Source organism: Festucalex cinctus, chromosome 19 (genome assembly GCF_051991245.1).
Source record: "Festucalex cinctus isolate MCC-2025b chromosome 19, RoL_Fcin_1.0, whole genome shotgun sequence".
NCBI classification, from domain to species: domain Eukaryota; kingdom Metazoa; phylum Chordata; class Actinopteri; order Syngnathiformes; family Syngnathidae; genus Festucalex; species Festucalex cinctus.
In genome coordinates this window covers 3,156,269-3,177,501 of record NC_135429.1, presented here as the reverse complement: position 1 = coordinate 3,177,501, position 21,233 = coordinate 3,156,269, and the positions used below count along the sequence as shown (strand labels likewise).

Below are 21,233 nucleotides of genomic sequence, written 5' to 3'. Positions count from 1 at the left end.
TCGTCCTGAAAAGTGGGCGTGGTCGTGTCATTATCTGACGCCGGTGTGTCGCCGCCGGCCGGTTCCGTCCAACGAAGCAAAGCAAGCCACCGACACCACACGGAACCTGAACGGAGGGACGGACGCTTAGCCGGCCCAGCAGTCCCGAACGCAGCTTCACCCACCCGGCAGCCTGAGGAGGAGGAGCAGCGAAGTCGGGAAGGGAGACTAGCCGCCAGACGTCCAGTTAGCAGCAAGCTAGCAGGTTCGGTGTCGGTTCGGGGATGCTAGCTAGCAGGCAAGCTAACGTTAGCCAGTTTATTTTTTCACATTTAGGAAAGCGCTCTCCTCTCTTCCAAATAGTCGACAGGTAACGACACGCCTCATTGAGCGTGTCGAACCGTGCATTCGAGACGCCAGCGCGTCCGCCATGTTGCAGGTGGCACATTTGACAATCAATTTAAAAGGCAGGTCAGTTCTAGTTGCAAAAGAAGATACAACACCTGAGAGAAAACACCAGGATATGGAGGACAAAAACTGCCAAAATTCCAAATAAATAAATGACTACACTAAATAAATAAATAAATGACTAAAAGTGAAAATACAAACGGATATAAAAAAATATAATTCAAAAATTAAATACAGCTGTATTTATATAATATATATAATTTGCTGTTTTTATTTACATGTATTTTTTTTGGATTTAATTTTCAAATTATTATTTTTTATTTATTTATTTAGCCATTTATTTTGAATTTTGGCAGTTTTGGTCCTCCATACCAGGAACATGATCAATTCCCAAGAGGTAGTAGCCTACTAGTATCAAGCAAATGTAGTCACGAGTGAAATTAGTTACTAGCCCTAAGAGAAGGCACCAGTACCAAGAAATTGTGTAGTCCTGATTACAAGTACTAGTACCAAAATCATGGTCGAATACCAAGTGAATGTTCGAGTCCCTGCTATATCGTCTTAAGAGAGGGTAACGGTCCTAGTCCGTGTGCGTGTATGTGTCTGCCCTCAGTAACCATGGAAACGGACAGCGAGCGGCAACAGCAGCAGGAGGCCTCGCGCAATGAGAGCGCCACATCTGGGACCGCTCCCCGCCCCTTGGCCATCAACTCCATGTCGCTGTACGAAAGGCAGGCGGTGCAGGTGTGTGCGTCCCACGATGCATTGCGTCCGACTTATTTCGAGCATGATGCTAACAACATTCGCCAAATGCCGTCGGTTGAACGACCCGTTCTTGTTGTTGTTGTTGTTGTTGTTGTTGGTTCAGGCGCTGCAGGCGCTCCAGAGGCAGCCGCACGCCGCTCAGTACTTCCAGCAGCTGATGCTGCAGCAACACATCAACAAAGCGCAACTGCACAACCTGGCGACCGTGCAGCAGGTCAAGGTGGGTGCGTGCTACTAAAAGGTGGACCTCCGCCAAGGCTTCGTATGTCGCATTTTGTCAGTCGTGTCTACTTGGACAAAAATTTTTTTTGTTTTTCGTAGGCCAGCGTGACATCAGGCTCCGCATCCACAGTCAGTGGTCGTCCTGTCACCGTAGCGACCACGTCCACCCTCAGCCAGTCGTTGCTTCTGAGTGGCGGCGCGGGGGGACGCGGTCAGATGTTTCTCAGGGTGCGTTTGATGCCTGAACCAAAGTAAAGCGAAGATGCGCATTTTCTTAGTTTTGTGCCGACCCTGCTGACTCCTCCTTCCCGCAGGTCAACCGTTCCCTTAGAGCGCCCATCTCCTCGCAGCTCATCTTCATGCCCGGAGGCACGCCGCCGCCACCGCCCGCCGCTGTGACAACTGTCGCTCAGCCGCCCAAACAGGAAGTATCGGCGGCCTCCACCACCTCGTCCAGCAGCCAAACGGACGGCGAGCTGGTCAGTGACGCCGTCCGCTAAAAGTTCCATTCCGGTCTTCGGATCCGCGTTTGTCTGCATTCTCAACAAGAGCTTTTTTTTTTTTTTTCTGTCTTCACTGTGCATCTTCTCCAGATCCACAACTTGGCCCTGAGGGGCGCTTCCGGTCCGAAAGGAGTGAAGATGGAGGCGCCCGAACGAAGTGACGCAGGTAAGTGGAAGTGGAAGTAAAAACTTTTTGGATTAGCATCTTTTCTTGGCACTTGAATGTTCGATTGTGATTTTGGACTTAGGTCACAAGTGGACGGACGCTTTTAAGTCATTTGCTCCCAAAAACGTATAAATATGTTGTATCTTAAATATTACCGGTGTCCCAAAGATGTATTTACACATTGTTTTTTTTGTTTTTTGCAAAATCAGTCCAAATCCAGTAAAACAGCCGGGAGCGAAGTGGGTTGCTTCAGTCAAAATGGCTGCCAGTGACTGAGTGAAGAGTGTGGGTTGTTTTTGGTTTCCCAAATTTTTGATGCTGGAGTTTTGATGCCGATTTTCCTCCATGTCCAGCCGCCCCCTCACTGGCGCCGCCGCCCAACAAGTCGAGTCATCCACCGCCGTCCCCCATCAAGATCCCCACCTACCCCCAGCCCGGCCACCTCAAAGCCCACCCGCTTCTGCTCCAGGGGACGCGGACCCTCACCACGGCCTCGCCGGCCACGCCCACCGCCGCGCACGCTTTGGTCCTGACGCCCGCCGTTGGCTCGCAGGCTCGCCGCGCGTACCCGCTGGGCGTGGCTGCCATCAAGCCGGCGGCGGCGGCGGCGGGCGGCGCGCAGCAGACTTTGGTGGTCCAGCCTCTGCAGAAGAGCGACAGGGCGGCGGCGGCGGCGGCTCACGCCAACGGGCTGGTCCCCATCCAGCCGAAAACTCTCCAGGGGATCCGTCCGGCCCCGCAGACGCCGTCCAAAAACCCGCCGGCCATCGCGCCCGCCCCCGCCGCCGTTCAGATCGTGGGCGCCAGGCAGAGGACGCTGGCCGGCGGGCAAACGTTGGCGTTACCCGGCGCTCGGGAAGGGGCAGCCATCCTCGCCGGCTCGTCCGGCCTGCTTGCCGTGGTGGCCTCCGTCGCGTCGCCGGCCCCGACCTCGCGGGGTCAAGGTCAGGATGGAGCCCTCGCGCCCTCCGCCAGGCTCCCTTGCCCTCCGCTGACAGCGGGTGCGTCCGCCAGTAGCGACGCCAGTCCCGATGCGCAGGTGAGCTAGACGAGCTGTCAATTAGTGTTCATTTCCTTCACAAAAACTAAATAGATTGTGAGGAATAAACGGGCAAGAAAATGAATGGATGGATGGATTATTTTGGCCATAATTGAAATAGCAGTCAGCATGATCATTTATTTTTTTGGTACAAAACAAGAAAATGTTTAAACGTAAAAAAAATATTAAGACAAATAAAGTTCTTTGAAACACTGTAATTTTGCAAGCTTGTTTTGGACAAAACAAGATATATTAAATTATTAATTTAAAAAAAAAGTGCAAATGTATAAATTTAAACAACTCAAACAACTCAAAATTAGTATGAACTCATTTGCTCCCAAAAATTTATAAATCAGTTCTATTTTAAATGTTTTAAGTGTCCCAAAGATTTATTTATACTTTTTTTTTTTTTTTCTAATGTTTTTTTTTTTTTATGACTTTTTTTAGGCTTTGATGCAGCCTCTCAACTCAACTCAAATCAAATGTATTTATGTCGCGCTTTCAAACAGTCTGAGCTGTCGCAAAGAGCTTTACAGAAACACAAAAACCAGAACATAGCTGCAGGGAATGCGTGGAAAAAAGGTCGTAATTACAAAAATGGCCAGAAGGTGGCAGCAGAGTATAAGAGATCAACCAGGGCCATGTTGCAACAAGCTCTTTTTGCCATTGTTTCAACCAGGAATGTGAATAGTGATGAAACTTCACTATATTCTAATGCTAATTGCTGCAAAACGGAATCAGATAGAAATGTACTTTTTTTTTCTTTTTTTTTTCCTGATGTAAGAAGAGACTCTGATCTTTCATTTGGTAGGTTCCATGTTTTTACAGCAAAAGAACACAATATTCTGTGGGCAAAATCAATTAAAATCCCGTGAAAAGCAAAGTTAATGAGTTAATGAACAATAACTGGGACTAAATCAGTATGTGTTTTCGTTGACGAGACGAAAATGTTCCTCACGTCATAAAAAGTGGACTAAAATCTAAAAATATACAAATACAATGGTTAGAACAACACAAGGTCAAATCAAATATAAATAAAGACTGTGCAGTTGACTAAAACTAGATGAATATAATTATGTTTTCTATGACTAAAATAAAGACTAAAATGCTTGATTTATAGTTGATGAAAAGTTGACAAAATAGAAATGGAAAGAAGTTGACTAACTGATCAAAACTAACAAGCATGATTGAAACTGGACTAAAACTGAGATGAAATTTCAAAATGGCGGATAAAGTTACCACTACTCAAAGCAGCACACCTGTCAATCAAACTTGATTTTTTTTTTGTTTTTTTTTTGTTTTCAAGAGCAAGCAGCAGGTGGCGCCGAAGCGCAAGCTGGAGTCCAATGATGACTTTGTCACCGCTGTCCAACGGCCGCCGCCGCCGCCGCCGCCGCCATTACGGGATGACGATGCAACTCCGGCCAACGTGGACGCCGGTAACGCCCCCACCCGAGTTTGCTCCACCCCAACAACAAACCCCAGAAGAACCCACTCGGACTCCTCCCCCCTTTTCCTTTCCCGCAGCGTCTTCCACTTCTTCCTCCGTGTGCCGGGGCGTGTGCGGCGTGGGCGGGAAGGCCCCTCCCCCGCAGGCGGTGGTGAAACCGCACGTCCTGACGCACGTCATCGAGGGCTTCGTCATCCAGGAGGGCGGCCAGCCTTTCCCCGTGAGTTCCTGCCGGCGTGCATTGGCGTTGCGACGCTTCGCTTTAAATCCCTTGTCTTTGACTGACAGGTGTGCGGGCCAATCAAAGACCCCGCTGGGGAGGAGGACATTGCCGGCCATGAGGACCCTGTAACAGGTCATTTCCACACAAAAAAAAAAAAGTTTTTCTTTTATGATGGAGGGAAATGTTTGTGAGGTCAAAGTGACATCATGGTCTAACCCCGCCCCCTCCCCGCAGTGCTGAAGTGCGAGTACTGCGAGAAGTCGGCGCCCGCCAGCCACTTCCCGGGAAGCAAAAGCTTCTGTTCCACCTTGTGTGCAAAGAGGTTCGTGGCAGATTTGATTTCGCACGCATGTTTATTATACGTGTGGTGGAAAGAATTGAACGTCACTTTAATTGCGTTTGCCTCGTCATTACAACCAAACTATACTTCTGCGTACCACTAGAGGGTGCACAAGTTGTACCCCAAATCTTCCCTTTGCACAAATTCTAATTGTATGGGGACCAAAAATGGCAAAATATATAAAAGGTAAAATAAAAGTGGATGTCAAAAAAAATAAAAAATTGAATTTGAGCGTTAAGTACAAAAAAAGGATAAGTACAAAATAAAATAAAATAAAATTGATAAAAAATAAAAATAAATGTGGAAATAAATATATATAAATAGAATAAAATATCAATCAATAAATGAAAAATTTCTCAAATTCTCACATTTATTTCTTGCTGCAGACGACGTCAGCAGAAAATGCGTCATGAAATGTTATATTCATATGAAGGGGGCGGTCCTCAGCCTGTCTTTGGTTGGACTCGCTCATTTATATGGCCGGATAGCCGCTAGGCCAAGACTTTTAAGGTCGCGAGGCCGCCATATTGCACCTCCCAGGAAACTTTTCTCTCCAAAGCCAGCTGAGATAGGCTCAAGCACCCCCCCATGACCCTTGTGAGGAATAAGCGGTCAAGAAAATGGATGGATGGATGGAAATTGGACAACATTTGAGACAGTTCTGAGTAGAAACAGCCTGATTTTTGATTTGTTTTAAATTTATTAAACATAAACAAGAGGCTGCGATTGGCTGGCGACCAGTCCAGGGTGTGCATATATACAGGTCAGTGGTTGGACTCTCGTCGTTTATTGCATTTCCGCAGGTACGAGCTGACCTTAGACAGGCGGCCATCTTGGGAGCGTCGAAGTCACCTGTCCAACTCTGGGGACGAAGGCAACGTCAAGGAGAGGCGGACGAGGAGGAAGTTGCCGCGTCGGACCAGCTCGGAAATCGCCAAAAACCGACGACTTCCGGTCAAGGTGTGACGGGAGCGAATGTTGATTTGTGTTTGCAAACATTCCTCGCGAGTCTTGATATGTCTGCGCCCGCAGCGCCGCGCCGAGTCCAGCGGCTCCGACAGCGAGTCCAGCGGCGAGGATGACGACGTCGCGTCTCTCTCGCCCGCTTCCTCCTCGCCTTCCCGCCGCCGCCGGCCGCCGTCTTCGTCGTCGACGCCCCCGCCGCGCGCCAAGGAGACGCCCGCTGCGTCTCCAAGCCCCGCCCACTGGAGCGTCGACCAAGTCTCGCAGTTTATTTGCTCGCTACAAGGTGGGAGGCTCGTTCAGCTTGCCGGTACCGCCAATTTCTCGTTTTGTTTTCTCTTGAGGCGTCAACCGTCCCGCTGTTGCGTTTCAGGCTGCGAGAAGCTGGCGTCGCTCTTCCTGTCGCAGGAGATCGACGGCCAGGCGCTGCTGCTGCTCAGCGAGGAACACCTGGTGTCGGCCATGAACATCAAGCTGGGCCCCGCGCTCAAGATCTGCGCGCACATCCACAGCCTGAAGGGATGAGGTCAAAAAGTCGCACGGTACCGCCCACCCGTCCAACTCCGAAGTTAGCGTTCCAATCCGCTAGCTTAATGCTAACACACAATGCAAAATGCTATCGTTGGGCTAACAAATAGCATCAGCTGATAGTTGATCTCACAGTCATGTTCGAACAACAAAAAATAGTGTGACAGTCGTGGTGAAAGTCTTCTTTTAGTGTGTCTGCATGACGGTATTGTACTGCCACCTGGTGGTCATGAAATATGTTGATGAAAAGGGTTGGAACATGCGGCCTATGCATGCTCTTCGTTCGCCCTGCTATGGTGTTTTGCAAGGTGTATTAGCATTAAGCTAAACGAACTTTAGAAAGGCGAAGCTAAGTGCTCATATGTCAAATTTTTGCTCTCAAGTCAAAGCAAAAAATGAAAAAATAAATAAATCCGCCACTGACTTTGGGCTCAACCGACCACGGAGACCTCCTTGGATCTCTCGATCAAACTTTTTTTTGGACGCCTCGTCGTGATCCGACACGCTCGACTTCCTGACGGAGTCAAAATCTCGGACCTTACCTGCCGCTCGCATGTCATGTGCGAGATGTTTCTGTGTTTGTATTTAAACTCTCGTCTTATGTTGGAACCTTCAACTCTTTCTCAATCTTTTCTGTCGTTCAGGAATTGTCAGAAACGCTCTCACACGCATCAAATGATTCACTCACATTCACTACCGAAAAACTCTCATGTAACTTAAAAAAAATGATTCTCTCACCTGAACTACGAAATAACTCCCACACATCTTACTAAAACACTCTCACAAGCCAAATGCTCTCAACAACTACAAAAATATTCTCGCCCACAAACTCTAACACTTCTCCTGGAAACGCTCTCACATTATTGAAAGGCTTCCGCAGAAAAAAAAAAAAAATTCACTCACATAAATGATTCGAATAGTCTCACACACAACTTAAATGTCACTCAGGTATGATGCACTCACATACATGACTGAAACACTCACATATAACTAAAAAATGATTATCTCACGCAATTCTCTCACATTACTAAACAAAAATAACAAGCCAAACGCTCTCACACAACAACTAAGAAAAATATTCTCGCCCACAAACTTCGTATGCACTCTCACACTTCTTACTGGAAACGCTCTCACATTACTGAAAGGCTTCCATAGAAAAAATGATGCACTCACAACGGCAAGGTCACTCAAGAATGATGCACTTGCATGCGCTACTGAAAAGCGCTAACATTACTGAAATGCTCTCACACATACAAAACTAAATTGTAATTCTCTCGCACTACTGAAATGGTCTCATAAGCACTCACACATACTGAAATTCTCTGATATTCCTGGAAGCCTTTCACACACAATCAGACACTCTTGCATGCACTGAAAACTTGTTCACTACTGAAACACTCTCACGTTCAAGGAATGCTCTCACTATGCTATACTACTTTTCCATTCTCACACATCGGATTGAAAAGCTCTCATGTATTGTTGGGTGTTGTATTTACAAAATAAACTTGTAGCAATCAGTCTTTGTCCATTGAGCAGCAAAGTGTGCGTTCAGAGCAGAGCGAAGTTGTAGGCCTCGCCGTAGCCCGCTTGGCGCAGGTACGTCTCCGTGTCCAGTGGGCCGGCGGCCCGGATGAGCGTCCGCCCGTCGGCCTTCCTCTCGCCCGCCCGCAGTTTCTCCGCCAGCGTGGCCACGGTGACGCGCCGCCGCTGGCTCCACTGGCAGCACGACGACATGACGGCGAAGCTGCAGGACCGTTGGGAGAGGCCGTTAGCGTGTTAGCAGGCTAGCACGTTAGCAGGTCAGCTGGACTCACAGTGCGCCGGAGCAGCCCGGCGGACGTCGCAGGTAATTTCCTCTCTGGAGGTGTTGCATGAGCTCTGCCGACGGCACCTGCGCAAACGGCGGATCGCCTGCACGCACGAACATGTGACAATTTGCGAAAAAAAATTGAATTTTTTTTTCAGCAAATATTTCTACTCAAGAAAAAAGTGCTTTTTGTGGACAAAAAGACGTAATTCTATATCCCAATGCAACTTTATTTTTAACTTTTTTTCTGACTAAAAATATTCATTTGTTCTCATGATTCTTGCTTCAGAAAGTAATATAACGGTTCATTTAATATTGCATTTTTCCCCTCTAAAAATAACACTTTATTCTTACAATAGTGTCCATTTTCCTCTGAAGACTTTTTGTTTTGGAAAAATATTACTTTATTCTTGTGATACTGCGCTTAAAAAAATATATAAATCTGTTGAGGAAAGAAAATACTTTTTTCTCATCTAACGTTTTTTTGTGTATAAAACAAAAAACCTGTCTTTCAAATATTAAAATATGAATATAAACTTTTTTTGCCTTAAAATGTGACAATTCCCATATATTACAACTTTTTTTTCCTCATGAAAATAAAATATCTTGAAAAGTATGACTAAATACTTAAACTAATATTTTATATTTAATACTAATATATATATATTGTGTGTGTGTGTGTGTATATGTATGTATGTCTAGAACAAAAACCTTAATTTGGTAATATTAGACGTTATTCTTGTAAACACCTTTTTTCTTATTTAAATAATTCAAATATTTATAGGTGTTTAAAAAAAATCTTGACTCTTGTAATATTACAATGTTGTTGTTTTTTTAATTAAGCATGACATTATTCTACAAGATGCTGGGCGAAAAATAATGAGTTTGAATGTTTGCGTTCCCAACATGACCTTTGGGAGGCAGTAGAGGGCCACAAGAGTTTTATATTGAAAAAAATATATATATCGTAAAAGAAAAAAAAACATTAATTAGGTAATGTTATTGTCATTATTCCTGTAAAAAAAATCTTGAATTTGTAAACATTTTTTTTATACTTTATTCTCTAAGATGTCAACTTTTTTTTTTTTTTTTTTGCATGACCTTGATTTTGCATGTTTACTTACCTAACGTGCTCATCTCGTGGAGCAGGAGCCCAAAGGACCACCTGAGCGGAGATATTTGCAAGGTTATTTTTGGGCAAGTTTCGAGTGTCCGGGTAAAGAAGTTTGCGGCTCACACGTCGGCGCTGGGGCTGAAGTCCCTGCGGGCGAGCACCTCGGGCGCCTGCCACTTCTTCAGCTCGGCGGCGGCGGCCCCCGCGGGTGATGTTTGGCGGCGGTGGGCGGCGGCCAGCCCCCACAGCTTGGCCGTCAGGTCGCCGCCCACCAGGACGCTGTGAGCGCACACGTTGCCGTGCACGCACCCTCGACTGTGCAGGTAGGCCTGAGTCAAACACACACACACACACACACACATAATTCTAATTCTTATTATTATTGTGAGTATCATTTATTATTATTATTATCATTATTATTATTATTATCAATATTTATTTAGTTTTTAATCATTATTGTTATTATTTCAACATGTACAAATCTCAACCCCCCCACAAAATATATATCATAAAATTAAATTACACATTTTCACAAATTAAAAACAAACCACTTTATTATTGTAATACTACAACTTTCTCGGAACCTCCAAACTACTTTTTTTTTTTTTTTTTTTTTTAATATAAATAGAATACAATTTTAATTGTTTTAATATTTTGACAAATGATGACAAGGTGAAAAATGTCATTGTAATAAATGACATGAAATAAGATGTTATATATTTATTTTTTAATAATTTTATAATTTTTTATAATTGTTATTATTGCAACGTGCAAATGGGCAAAAAAAACAACTAAAATTACATATTTTCACAAATAAAAAACAAACCACTTTATTATTGTAATACTACAACTTTCTCGGAACCTCCAAACTACTTTTTTTTTTTTTTTTTTTTTTTTTTTTTTTTTTTTTTTTAAATATAAATAGAATACAATCTTAATTGTTTTAATATTTTGACAAATGATGACAAGGTGAAAATTGTCATTGTAATAAATGACATGAAATAAGATGTTATATATTTATTTTTTAATAATTTTTATAATTTTTTATAATTATTGTTATTATTGCAATGTGCAAATGGGCAAAAAAAAAACTAAAATTAAATTACATATTTTCACAAATTAAAAACAAACCACTTTATTATTGTAATACTACAACTTTCTCGGAACCTCCAAACTACTTTTTTTTTTTTTTTATATATAAATATAATACAATTTTATCCATCCATTTTCTTGACCGCATATTCCTCACAAGGGTCGCGGGGGGTGCTGGAGCCTATCTCAGCTGGCATTGGGCAGTAGGCGGGGGACACCCTGGACTGGTTGCCAGCCAATCGCAGTAATACAATTTTAATTATTTTAATATTTTGACAAATGGTGACAAGGTGAAAAATGTCATTGAAATAAATGACATCTAATAAGATGTTATATGATATCTTCTTCAGAAAATATCAATCTCTTTATTCCATAACAGCTTCAATATTCCTGTAAAATTTATTTTTGAAAAATGTCATTTTTATTTGGTTTATATATAGTTTTATTTAATTTTTATAATGCAGTTTTCAAGAAAAATCTGTTGTCTTTCCAAAAAAAAAAAAAAAGCTTTTGTATTGTATTGTTTTTTATCTCCACACTAACACTTGCATAAGTTTTTATCATATTAACAAAGTACAAATGGTTGTATTCTTGGAAGTAGACAAAACAATAATAAAATTCAGGTAAAAATCCAAACTTCCTCTACTAGAATGCTTTATATCTTGAAAAACGGGATATCTGTTTTTAGACTTTTTCTAAAAAACAACAAAACAAAAAACAGAAGCACATTGTTGTAAAATAAAATAAAATAAATGAAATAACTTTTTCTCCTAAAAAAAAAAAAAAAAAGAATTAATTTTTGAGGCTTTTGAAAAATGAAAAAATTGAAAACTGTGATCATACGTCCAATTAAAGGACTTTCCTTAACGATTGCTTATTTGTCGAATGTTTCGATAAGATGATGGAGCAAAAAAAAAAAGTTTAATCATAATTTTTCTTCCGAAAATGTTACCATGCTTCCTTCTTAAATGTTTGTCAACGTTAGCAAAACGGCAACCAACCAGAGCCGAGGCCACTTGCGTTGCCATGGTGAAGAGCCGCTTCTCTGTCATCTTGCAAGCGGTCGCATCCTGCGTGCATATATAAAAAAAAATAAAAAAATGCATCAATGTTTGGCTAGTAAGAACGTTGACTTGTGCCCTCTACTGCCCCCCAGAGGCCAAGCGTGCACGAGCGCGTACTAACCGGCCGCCGGCATCGCCACAGGAAGCCTAGCAGGTCTCGCTGCGACAGCTCCTCCACCACCATGAGGAGCGCCGGCGAGGACGTGCGCAGAGTGGGCGGCGGCCTCGTCACCACGCCCAGCACGGTCGGCAGGAACGGGTGCGGCCCCACACCCGACACGAAGGAGGCGAAGCTCAAGAAGCGCCGTCGCTCCTCGACGCTGGCCGAGTCTGCGGAGGAGGAGGAGGTGGGCGGGTCGCGCCGTTGTCATGGACACCATGCGGTCGTGTCACGTCGTCATGGCAACACGTGCACGTAAGACATTCATATTACTAGCGTGCATCTATATCGCCAATAAATCGATTGATGACTAATTGATGTTAAAGTGGCCACGACACATAATAGACAATTGATGGGATTTACAAGTGATTATTTTTAGTGTTAGATTTAGTTTTCTTGCAACACCTTTGAGCACCCTCAGGACGACGTCCTTGTCTTCCATCCGCGCCCGGTAGAGTCGGACGGCGCTGTCGTCGTCGCCGCCGACGACGGGCAGCGTCGTCGGGGACAGCGCGGCCACCTGCCCGAAAGCTCCGAGACTGCCCCCCCCTTTGGCGGCCCTCGGTACTGCCGCTCCGCCGGCTGCGCGCTTGTGCACGGCCATTGGCACCTCTTCATGCTCCAGCGGGTCAATGCCAGGGGGCGCTAGAAGCAGACGAGGGGGGGGGGGGAGCGCAAAATTTTTGGTAGTCAGACAAGCGGCGAGGATTTTCACGTCAGGTAGACGCGCACTTACCGTCGATGCCCTGCAGGTGGCGCGTTCGCCTGTGCAGCGAGCCGCGGTAGCGCGGCGGCGGGGGCGCGGAGGCGCGGTGGCAGTAGGCCAAAACGAACATGACGATGAGGGTGATGGCGCTGATCATCAGGAGCACCGTCGGCACAACGATCACGTCCAGACGATACATCGCCACCGCTGACAAACACGACAAAACGCGCTCAAAAACAAAAAATAAAAAAGGAGCAATTTAGGTGCGGTGATGCCCTCGCTTGTGGGCAAGGAGAGCCAACAAGCAAAGAAAAAAAATGTTTTGAATGAAATTGGAAAACTCATTTTGGTGAAAAGAAAAAAAAACCCACTGAAAGCCAATCACTTAAAATTAAATTTAAAAAAAAATCAATTAAAAGAAGAAATCAGGAAAAATAAATAAATTTGGAGGGGAAAAAAATTATTCCTGTCATATACAGGATTTCTCTTAAAAAAATGAATACTTCAAATAGAATTTTTTTATTTTTTTTTAAATGAGAATAATAACGTTTGAGAAGTAAGTGGGATATTTGTTGAGAGGGGAAATAATTAAAAGCAAATTAAATTTTTGGTCAAAACAAAAAACTTAAAATCAGAAACTATATTTTTGTGGTAAAATAAAAGCCTAATAAATAAATTTTGGTGAAAAAAAATAATAATAATAAATTGCTTGGAGTCAGATTTTTGTTAAAATAAAAATCACATTTTTGTAAAAATAAATAAATAATAATTAAAACATGAGATGTGGCTTGCCATAAGAAAAATAGAGAAATGAATCGAAGTCTGATTTTATGGAAAAAAAACGCTTTCTGGTATTAATGGGGAAAAAAATCAATTGAAATCAGATTTTTGGTGAAAAAAGAAATTGCTTGAAATCTGCCCCCCCCCCCCCCCCAAAAAAAAATGAATAAAAAAAAATGCTTATCTGATTTTTTATTGTGGAAAAATCAAATATATAAGTGAGATTTTGGTAGTAAAAAAAAAAAGTATTTTAATTAATATTTTGTCTTTGCTGTAAATATCCGACGAGTCGTTCATTTGCAGACGTTGCCGTTGATTAAGCTTTGCCGGCCGTGTTGGAAATGTTTTTGGCTTTTGGCAACGGCAGGGATGCGTCTCTCTTTATGACAGCCACATGAAGAACGGGAGGAGGAATAAAGATTGAAAGATGGAAAGAATGCCGGAGCGGAGGAAAATCATCCTTTCTTACTGCATAAGTCGTCGGTGGGCGCACACGAGCTGTTGCTTGCCGTCGTGTTGCTCGACATGCTGCAATCCGACCTGCAACCTGCAACATTGAAATTCGTTCACGTTAATTCATGGCAAACTTTTTTTTGGATTGATCATTTCCTGCCTAACAATCAACAACAACAGCAACAAATTCCCTGACAGAATAATTGCTGGTTTGATCTGACAGGCGTTTTTCTCCAGCCAGCACCTGGGCCAACAAAAGTAGCACACACCCCCTTGGGAGATATGCTGCCATACCAGGAAGTCGGTGTTGCTTTTTCCAAATTCTTTATTGCTACCTTTTTCTTTGTGCTCGGCTGTGCCCTCACCTCACCTTTACCCAAGTTTCCAATTCATACCGAAAAGGAGGACCAAAACCGCAAAAATTCAAATTAAATAAATGGCTAAAAGTGAAAATAAAAACTGATATAAAAAATATATATAATTTGAAAATTCTATCCAAAAAATAATTATAAATGGAAATAAAAAGAACATACCTGCCCTAACCTCACCTTTACCTAAGTTCCCAATCCATACCTATGGAGAACCAAAACTGCCGAAATTCAAAATAAATAAATAAATGACAAAGAGTGAAAATAAAAACGAACATAAAAAATTGAAAATTATATTAAAAAAATCATTCTAAATAAAAATAAAAAGAACAAAAAATAAACACATAAATAAATACATTTGTATTAATTAATAAATTACTAAATAAATAAATGACTAAAAGTGAAAATAAAAACGGACAATATATATATATATATATATATATATATATATATATATATATATAATTCGAAAATTATATCCAAAAAAATCATTGTAATTGGAAATAAAAGGAACAACAAAAAATATTTAAATAAATAATTTGTATTTAATTTTTTCATTTAATTTTTTTGTATCTGTTTTCATTTTCAATGTTAGTCATATATTTATTTATTTATTTTTTCAATTAGTCATTTATTTTAAATTTTGGCAGTTTTGGTCCTCCAAACATACCTGCACTAAACTCACCTTTACCTCAGTTCCCAATCCATAACCTATGGAGGACCCAAACTGCCAAAATTCAAAATAAATCAATCAATAAATGACTAAAAGTGAAAATAAAAAATGTATAATTCGAAAATTATATCCAAAAAATCATTCTAAATAGAAATCAAAAGAACAAAAAATATATATACATAAATAAATACGTTTGTATTTCATTTTTGAATTATATATTTTAAATCAGTTTTTATTTTTTACTTTTAGTCATTTCTTTATTTATTTAATTAGTAATTTATTTCTTGAGTCATTTATTTATTTAGAATTTTGGCAGTTTTGGTCCTCCAAACATACCTGACATGATGTCATGGCATGTGAACGGCTTGGCAGGAAGTGTGTCATGAATGCTACACAAACACACTCACGCACGCAACTGAACCAGTTTGGCCTCCATATTCATGAGCGACGCTTACACGACAACACAGTTGTGTGACACAACACACAAAAAGTTGTCGACATGCTAGTTGCCAAGGTATAAACGTCCGCGTCGCCATATTTGTCAGCTGAAAGCTTCCAGCAACAAAATGGCCGCTCTCGCCTCCTTACCTTAATGACCGGTCGCCGTCCGCTCATGTCATGTCATGTCATGTCATGTCATGACCGGTCGCCCGCGCTGGCTCATGTCAGGACGCTCCCATGCGGAGTGGCGCGATGCGTGTGTGTTTCGGTCCGCTTGGCCACGCCCACCATCCGGTTGTTGCTGCCCCAATGTGACGTCATCAGCTGGACGCACCTTGCAAATGATGTCATCAGTCATTTATGAAAGCCCTCATCAAAATTTTCATGATGATTCTGATGCTTTTATGTCCATGATTTGTTGCGTATTAGTTTTGCTTTGAGCTTTATTTTGTATTTTTATTTTTTACGCTGACTAACGCTGACTTGACGGACGCACCCGCCACCTCGTTAGACGCGTTCCGCCGCATTGACGGCAACTTTTCGAAATAAACGTTCAAGCATCCTCAAAATCAACCAAAATAATCCACTGTTAAAATATTGCGAAACGTCAGTTCAGTTGTTACGGTGGCGTTGCTATGGCAACATGCCGCCATGTCGACCGCCGCTTCACAAGACTTTTTATTTTTTTTCTCTCCCAACCTCCTCCCACTTGACGCACCCGCGCTTGCAAAATATGCGCACGGATGACATCATGCAGCCTGTTTGACTTGTTGTGCGGGACGCAGACGCACATCCACGCACGCACATTCCGACTAACTGAGCAACGACATTATCTGTGAATGTAAAAAGAAAAAAAAAAGTGATTTATATGAGGAAAAAAATGGAATTTATTATAACATTTAGCATCAGGTGTCTCTAGCATTAGCATGTGGCTAAAGGGCAGGCTAGGAAAGGAGAGTCTGCCTCAGTGGAGGTTGGCGTTTGTGGATCTCACTCTCTGCTTCATATATCCTTCCTTTAGTCTTTCCTCTGGTCTCTTGATCATCCCGTTGGAATTGAGATGTATCTGGGGAAGGTGAAATATTTCTGAAATGTGTCACTCTGTGGGTGGAGGGTGATGCATGGTTGGTGTTGGAGTTCACTTTTTTTTTTTTTCCTTCATTTGATCCTTCCTCCAGTCTCCTGACAAGTTCACAACTCTAGTGGAACTCTGAAGTTTGCAGTTAAGGTTTCAGGTGAATTAACGAGCACATTTTGAAAAGAAAAAAAAAAACATTCAAAAGTGTTCCACAATGAACTATTTTGAAGGTCTAAAAGGATGTATTAATTTGCGCGCAACAGTTTTGCACTCGTTTGTTGATTGTGGCTGTTTAATAGGCCAAAAAAGTACGTTTTTATTTTGCAAGCTTTTATTTTGAAGGTCTAACAGGATGCGTTGAATTGCGCCCAACAGTTTTGCACTCGTCTATTGAATGTGTCAGTTTAAAAAGCCAAGAAAGTGTTATTTTGCAAGATTTTATTTTGAAGATCTGACAGGATGTGTTGAGTTGCACCCAACAGTTTTGCGCTCGTGTATTGATTGTGGCTGTTAAATTAGCTGAGAGAATGTTGTCAATTTGCATGATTTTATTTTGAAGGTCTGATGGGGTGCGTTGAGTTGAGCCCAACAGTTTTGCACTTGCTAATTGATTGTGGCTGTTTAATAAGCGAAGAAAGTATGTTGTTAATTTGCATGCTTTTATTTTGAAGGTCTGACGGGATGTTTTGAGTTGCACCCAACAGTTTTGCGCTCGCGTATTGATTGTGGCTGTTTAATAAGCCAAGGAAGTGTTGTTAATTTGCATGCTTTTATTTTGAAGTTCTGACAGGATGCAAATGTTGCCTTTAGTGTTGCTTGATTTTATTGCCTTGACGTGTTCATTTTGATGTGTATATATATAATTGTATGTATATTTGTTCTAAATATATATTATTTTTTGAGTTTTATTAAATATTTTGTATATTTGTATAATTGTATGTATAAATGCGTATATATATATGTATATGTATATGCATATGTATATATATATGTATATATATATATTCCAGTGTACTTTTTCATTCTAATGACGATGCATCATTCACACAAACATGTTTGCGTTTACGTATGCGTTGTTCACTTTTATTAAAAAACAAAAAAGCAATGAATTGAATATGTTGTGTAAGATTGTGGCTCTGCACTCCAAGTGTTCGCCAAGTCGCCACTCGGCAGGAAGTTGCACAAATCGGAAGCAAACGTCAAAACGTGTCCAAACTTTTGCTGCTTCAACTTCCCGTCTTGCTGGTCTTTGGTCCCCCCAAAAAATGTCGTTACTTGATTAATATTCCACCTGTCCTGCAGGACAGGTCATTCCTTGGGTAATATGGAGATAATATCAGGATTATGTTGTTGATTTGCGTTTGTTTTTTTTTGTCTCAGTTGATGACGAGCGCGACGACGTCCTCGTCGTCGTCGGCATGGTCGTCGTCCTTCCTCTTGTCCAGTGACATCGCATCCAACGAGATCTTCTCGGCCGGCGTCCCCGGGCTGGGACCTCCCGTGGACGGCGTGTCCTCCCGCAGCGGGGACGGGGTCAGAGGACGCGGCTTGGGCTCCAAGGTCAGGGTGACCTCCTCCACCTGCAAATTGCAATATTGCTTGTTTGTCCCCAAAAAAAAAAAAAAATGTAAATCCACCCGATGTGACTCACCCCGACGAGGTCCTCCTCCTGCCCGTCCTCGCCGTCCTCGCGCTGCTGGGCGTAGCCGAAGATGTTGACGTGCATCTCGTCGCCGGGCGCCATCTCCGACATCTGCCCGCTCAGCTGCCCGACGATCTCCACCTGCAACGCGGACGTCGTTAGGCCGTCACGACGATGTCACTTGGTGCAACGGCGGCGGGGCTAACCTGGTGCGCCTCCGCCTGCGCCGCCGCCCCCCACAGGTCAGCCAGGCGCGGGTGCGTGGGCGGGCCCAGGCTGTGGATGGTGCTGTTGGGCGTGGCCTGGAGGGAGTGGGCGGCGCTATGCAACGACTGGAGACACACATGATAAGACAGGTAAATTATCATATTTTTTAAAAGATATATATATATATTTACATAGTGCTCCCTTGTTTATCACGGGTTCATCTTTTGCGGCTTCACTGTTTCGCGGATTTTTACAGCTTTTTGGTTTGTTTATTTATTTATTTTTGTCTTTACGCGTCCGGATCTCTCGAACCCGACGTTCGACCGGGGACATACGAGCATCTGCGGATTCGTCTCGATGAGACCTTTCCAACGGCGTCTGTGCCGTCGCTCCACGACATTGCATCATGGAAATAGAAAATATATACTGTGCAGTATAATGCGAAAATTAAAAAAAAAAAATAATTGATGAAAATTAATGGAAAAAAATCACATTAAATGGGAAAAAAAAAACATAAATGAGGAATGAAAAAGCATTCTTAATAAAGTAAAAATAATACCAAAACAAAAAAAAACATACATAATAACTGTGCTGTATAATAAGTAAATAAAAAACAACATACTTTTAATGGAAAAAATGAATGTAAATGAAAAAATAACATATATGATGAATGAAAAAGCATTTATAATTAAGTAAAAATCATCCCAAAACAAAAACAACATATAATAAAAAAATAAAAAAATACTTTACTGTATAAGTAAATTTAGAAAAAACATTTTTAATGGAAAAAAAGAATGGAAATGAAAAAAAATAACATATATGATGAATGTAAAAGCATTTATAATAAAGTAAAAACCATCCCAAAACACACACAAAACAAATATAATAAATGAAAAAAAAATATATATACTGTTTTGTGTAAGTAAATTAAAAACAATACAAAACATATTCTTCATGGAAAAAATGAATGTAAATGAAAAAAGGAGCATGATGAATGAAAAAGTATTTCTAATAAAGTAAAAATCATCCCCAAAAAAAAAAAAAAACATATATAATCAACGAAAAAATATATATAATTAATGGAAATAATAATATTTTTCTTTTATTTTTTTTTTTAATATAAATGTAATGGATTGATGTTGTGATTTGTTTCAGCGTGATTTACAATTTGATTTGATATTGCACAGCAACAGCTTTGGTCCTGTTTTTGTTAATCAGCCCAATGAAATTGAAAAGAAACGAGCAATCATCATCATCAAGCGATTCGATACGTGTTGCCGCTGGCGTCGTCACCTGCTGCTGCTGCTGGTAGTGCAGCAGCTGCTGCTGCTGGTATTGGTGGAGCTGCTGCAGCTGCTGCAGCTGTTGCAGCTGCTGCAGCTGCTGGAGACTCAACTGCTGCTGCTGCTGCTGCTGCTGCTGGAGGAAGCCGCCCACCGTCGACTCGTAGCCCTCCGCCGGCGTCATCCCCGCCCCGCTGCCTGGAAAGCCACACGCGCACTTTAGACGGACGGACGGACGGACGGCATCCATCCCACCCACCTGCCGCCACGATGTAGGAGCCCGCGGCCGGCGAGGCCACGCCCGAAGGCTGACTGGTGATGGGCTCCCATGCGTCGGACGAGGACAGACAGTAGAGGCCCTGCGACACGTACGTGCGAGGCCACACATCGGCCGACGAGTGGTGCAGCACCTGGTCTGTGACGCACACAGGTGCACATCATCACCTCGTTTGAACAAGAAATGCTGAAAACAAGCTCGCATGTTAGCTTTATCGGTGAGTCTTAATTGTCCGATACCGATCCCATGGATTGTTTTCCAGGAATTGATCAATAACTAACATATATACAAATACCTATTTATCTGCAAAAATTGAATTTTTATTTATTTTATTATTATTATTATTATTATATTTATTATTAATTCAATCTCTGGTGTAATAACCTTATTTATTGATTGATTGAATTTTTATTTTGTATTTTATTTTTTATTATTATTATTATTAATTCAATCTGTGGTGTAATAACCTTATTTATTGATTGATTGACTTATTTTTTATTTTATTATCTGTTCTTATTGCTGCTGGATATGCAAATTTCCCAGAGGGAGCCATCCCAAAGGGATCAATAAAGTCAAGTCTAAGTCTAAGTCTAACAAAAATATAAATGCAACACTCTTGTTTTTTGTTTTTTTTAGATGAACTTAAAGATCTGAAACTTTTTTTTTTCCACAATATCAGCATTTATCTCCAATATTTGTTCAAAAACCAGTCTAAAATCTGTAAGAGTGAGCACTTCTCCTTTGCCGAGATAATCCATCACACCTCACCAGGTGTGCCATATCAAGATGCTGATTAGATTAGGCACCATGTTTAGTGCACAGGTGTGCCTTAGACTGCCCACAACAAAAGGCCACTTTGAAAGGTGCAGTTTTGTTTTATTGGGGAGATTATTAATTGAAATTCAATTTCAATTTCAGTTATTAGACTCTACAATTATAACATCTGCATAATGGTAAAAAAAAAATCCCAATCACTTGCAGCCATTTTCAGTGAAGCAACCCCCTTTGCTTCCAGCTGTTTTACTGGATTTTGACTCATTTTGCAAGGCCCACGAAATATTTTGCTCTTTTGCTATAAAAATATGGAACCTACCAAAAGAAAAGATTATTCTCTTCTATCATCAAGGGAAAAAAAAAAAGTTTATTTCTATCTTTCTGTTTTGCAGCAATTAGCATAAGAATGTAGCTAAGTTTCATCATTATTCACATTCCTGGTGGAAGCAATGGCAAAAAGAGCTCGTTGCAACATGGCCCTGGTTGATCTCTTATACTCCGCTGCCACCTGCCGGCCGTTTTTGTCATTACTGCATTTTTTTTTCCCAACCGTTCTCTACAGTTGAGAGGCTGCATCAAAGCCTAAAAAGCCATTAAAAAAACATTTAAAAAAAAAAGTATAAATAAGTCTTTGGGACACTTATAACATTTAAAATAGAACATATTTATACATTTTTGGGAACAAGTGAGTTAATACTAATTTGAGTTGTATTTAATTAATAATGTAA

General features: G+C 41.6%; 4 protein-coding genes across 9 annotated transcripts in view; 2 read left to right on the top strand and 2 right to left on the bottom strand.

The window, feature by feature from the left end:
• The first annotated feature begins 16 nt into the window (after positions 1–16).
• Positions 17–8,103, top strand: LOC144007043 (uncharacterized). 3 transcript variants are annotated; one of them, XM_077506285.1, is made up of 14 exons: positions 17–244; positions 1,001–1,131; positions 1,256–1,372; positions 1,474–1,602; positions 1,689–1,853; positions 1,968–2,043; positions 2,397–3,082; positions 4,389–4,521; positions 4,610–4,752; positions 4,821–4,887; positions 4,990–5,077; positions 5,899–6,055; positions 6,128–6,344; positions 6,432–8,103. In XM_077506285.1, the coding sequence occupies exons 2-14, from the start codon at positions 1,006–1,008 to the stop codon at positions 6,581–6,583; spliced, it is 2,256 nt and encodes a 751-aa protein (XP_077362411.1). In that variant the 5' UTR covers positions 17–244; positions 1,001–1,005; the 3' UTR covers positions 6,584–8,103. The 3 variants fall into 3 exon arrangements, with proteins under 3 accessions (XP_077362411.1, XP_077362413.1, XP_077362412.1); XM_077506287.1 differs by having other exon boundaries at positions 17–277; XM_077506286.1 differs by having other exon boundaries at positions 17–349.
• Positions 8,061–15,495, bottom strand: LOC144007045 (tyrosine-protein kinase STYK1-like). The gene is made up of 10 exons (XM_077506292.1): positions 15,392–15,495; positions 13,779–13,856; positions 12,560–12,736; positions 12,229–12,468; positions 11,785–11,993; positions 11,601–11,669; positions 9,631–9,836; positions 9,518–9,558; positions 8,401–8,497; positions 8,061–8,330 (listed from the first exon to the last, which is right to left on the bottom strand). The coding sequence occupies exons 2-10, from the start codon at positions 13,834–13,836 to the stop codon at positions 8,135–8,137; spliced, it is 1,293 nt and encodes a 430-aa protein (XP_077362418.1). The 5' UTR covers positions 13,837–13,856; positions 15,392–15,495; the 3' UTR covers positions 8,061–8,134.
• Positions 11,956–21,233, top strand: part of LOC144007047 (vesicle-associated membrane protein 2-like) — a 22,771-nt gene continuing 13,493 nt past the window's right edge. The window contains exons 1-3 of the mRNA XM_077506294.1: positions 11,956–12,078; positions 17,703–18,320; positions 19,390–19,948. The gene's annotated coding sequence lies outside the window, so the exon portion shown is untranslated. The remainder of the gene's footprint in view (positions 12,079–17,702; positions 18,321–19,389; positions 19,949–21,233) is intronic.
• The window catches only part of LOC144007044 (uncharacterized), a 9,432-nt gene continuing 5,582 nt past the window's right edge, over positions 17,384–21,233 (bottom strand). For all 4 annotated transcript variants that reach the window (XM_077506290.1, XM_077506288.1, XM_077506291.1 and 1 more), the window contains 5 exons: positions 19,714–19,869; positions 19,465–19,652; positions 18,171–18,296; positions 17,974–18,105; positions 17,384–17,902 (listed from right to left, as the gene is read on the bottom strand). In XM_077506290.1, the coding sequence (XP_077362416.1) occupies positions 17,699–17,902; positions 17,974–18,105; positions 18,171–18,296; positions 19,465–19,652; positions 19,714–19,869 (806 nt within the window). In that variant the 3' untranslated portion in view covers positions 17,384–17,698. The remainder of the gene's footprint in view (positions 17,903–17,973; positions 18,106–18,170; positions 18,297–19,464; positions 19,653–19,713; positions 19,870–21,233) is intronic.

Bases quoted from the DNA above. Each gene is read 5' to 3' on its own strand.
- LOC144007045 (XM_077506292.1), bottom strand. From the start codon at position 13,836: ATGTCGAGCAACACGACGGCAAGCAACAGCTCGTGTGCGCCCACCGAC. The intron at 11,994-12,228 runs GTGTTGCAAGAA...CCTCCTCCGCAG, and splicing joins CGTCCTGAGGGTGCTCAAAG to ACTCGGCCAGCGTCGAGGAG. The intron at 9,559-9,630 runs GTGAGCCGCAAA...ATCTCCGCTCAG, and splicing joins TTCAGCCCCAGCGCCGACGT to GTGGTCCTTTGGGCTCCTGC.
- LOC144007043 (XM_077506285.1), top strand. From the start codon at position 1,006: ATGGAAACGGACAGCGAGCGGCAACAGCAGCAGGAGGCCTCGCGCAAT. The intron at 1,373-1,473 runs GTGGGTGCGTGC...TGTTTTTCGTAG, and splicing joins CGACCGTGCAGCAGGTCAAG to GCCAGCGTGACATCAGGCTC. The intron at 4,753-4,820 runs GTGAGTTCCTGC...TTTGACTGACAG, and splicing joins AGGGCGGCCAGCCTTTCCCC to GTGTGCGGGCCAATCAAAGA.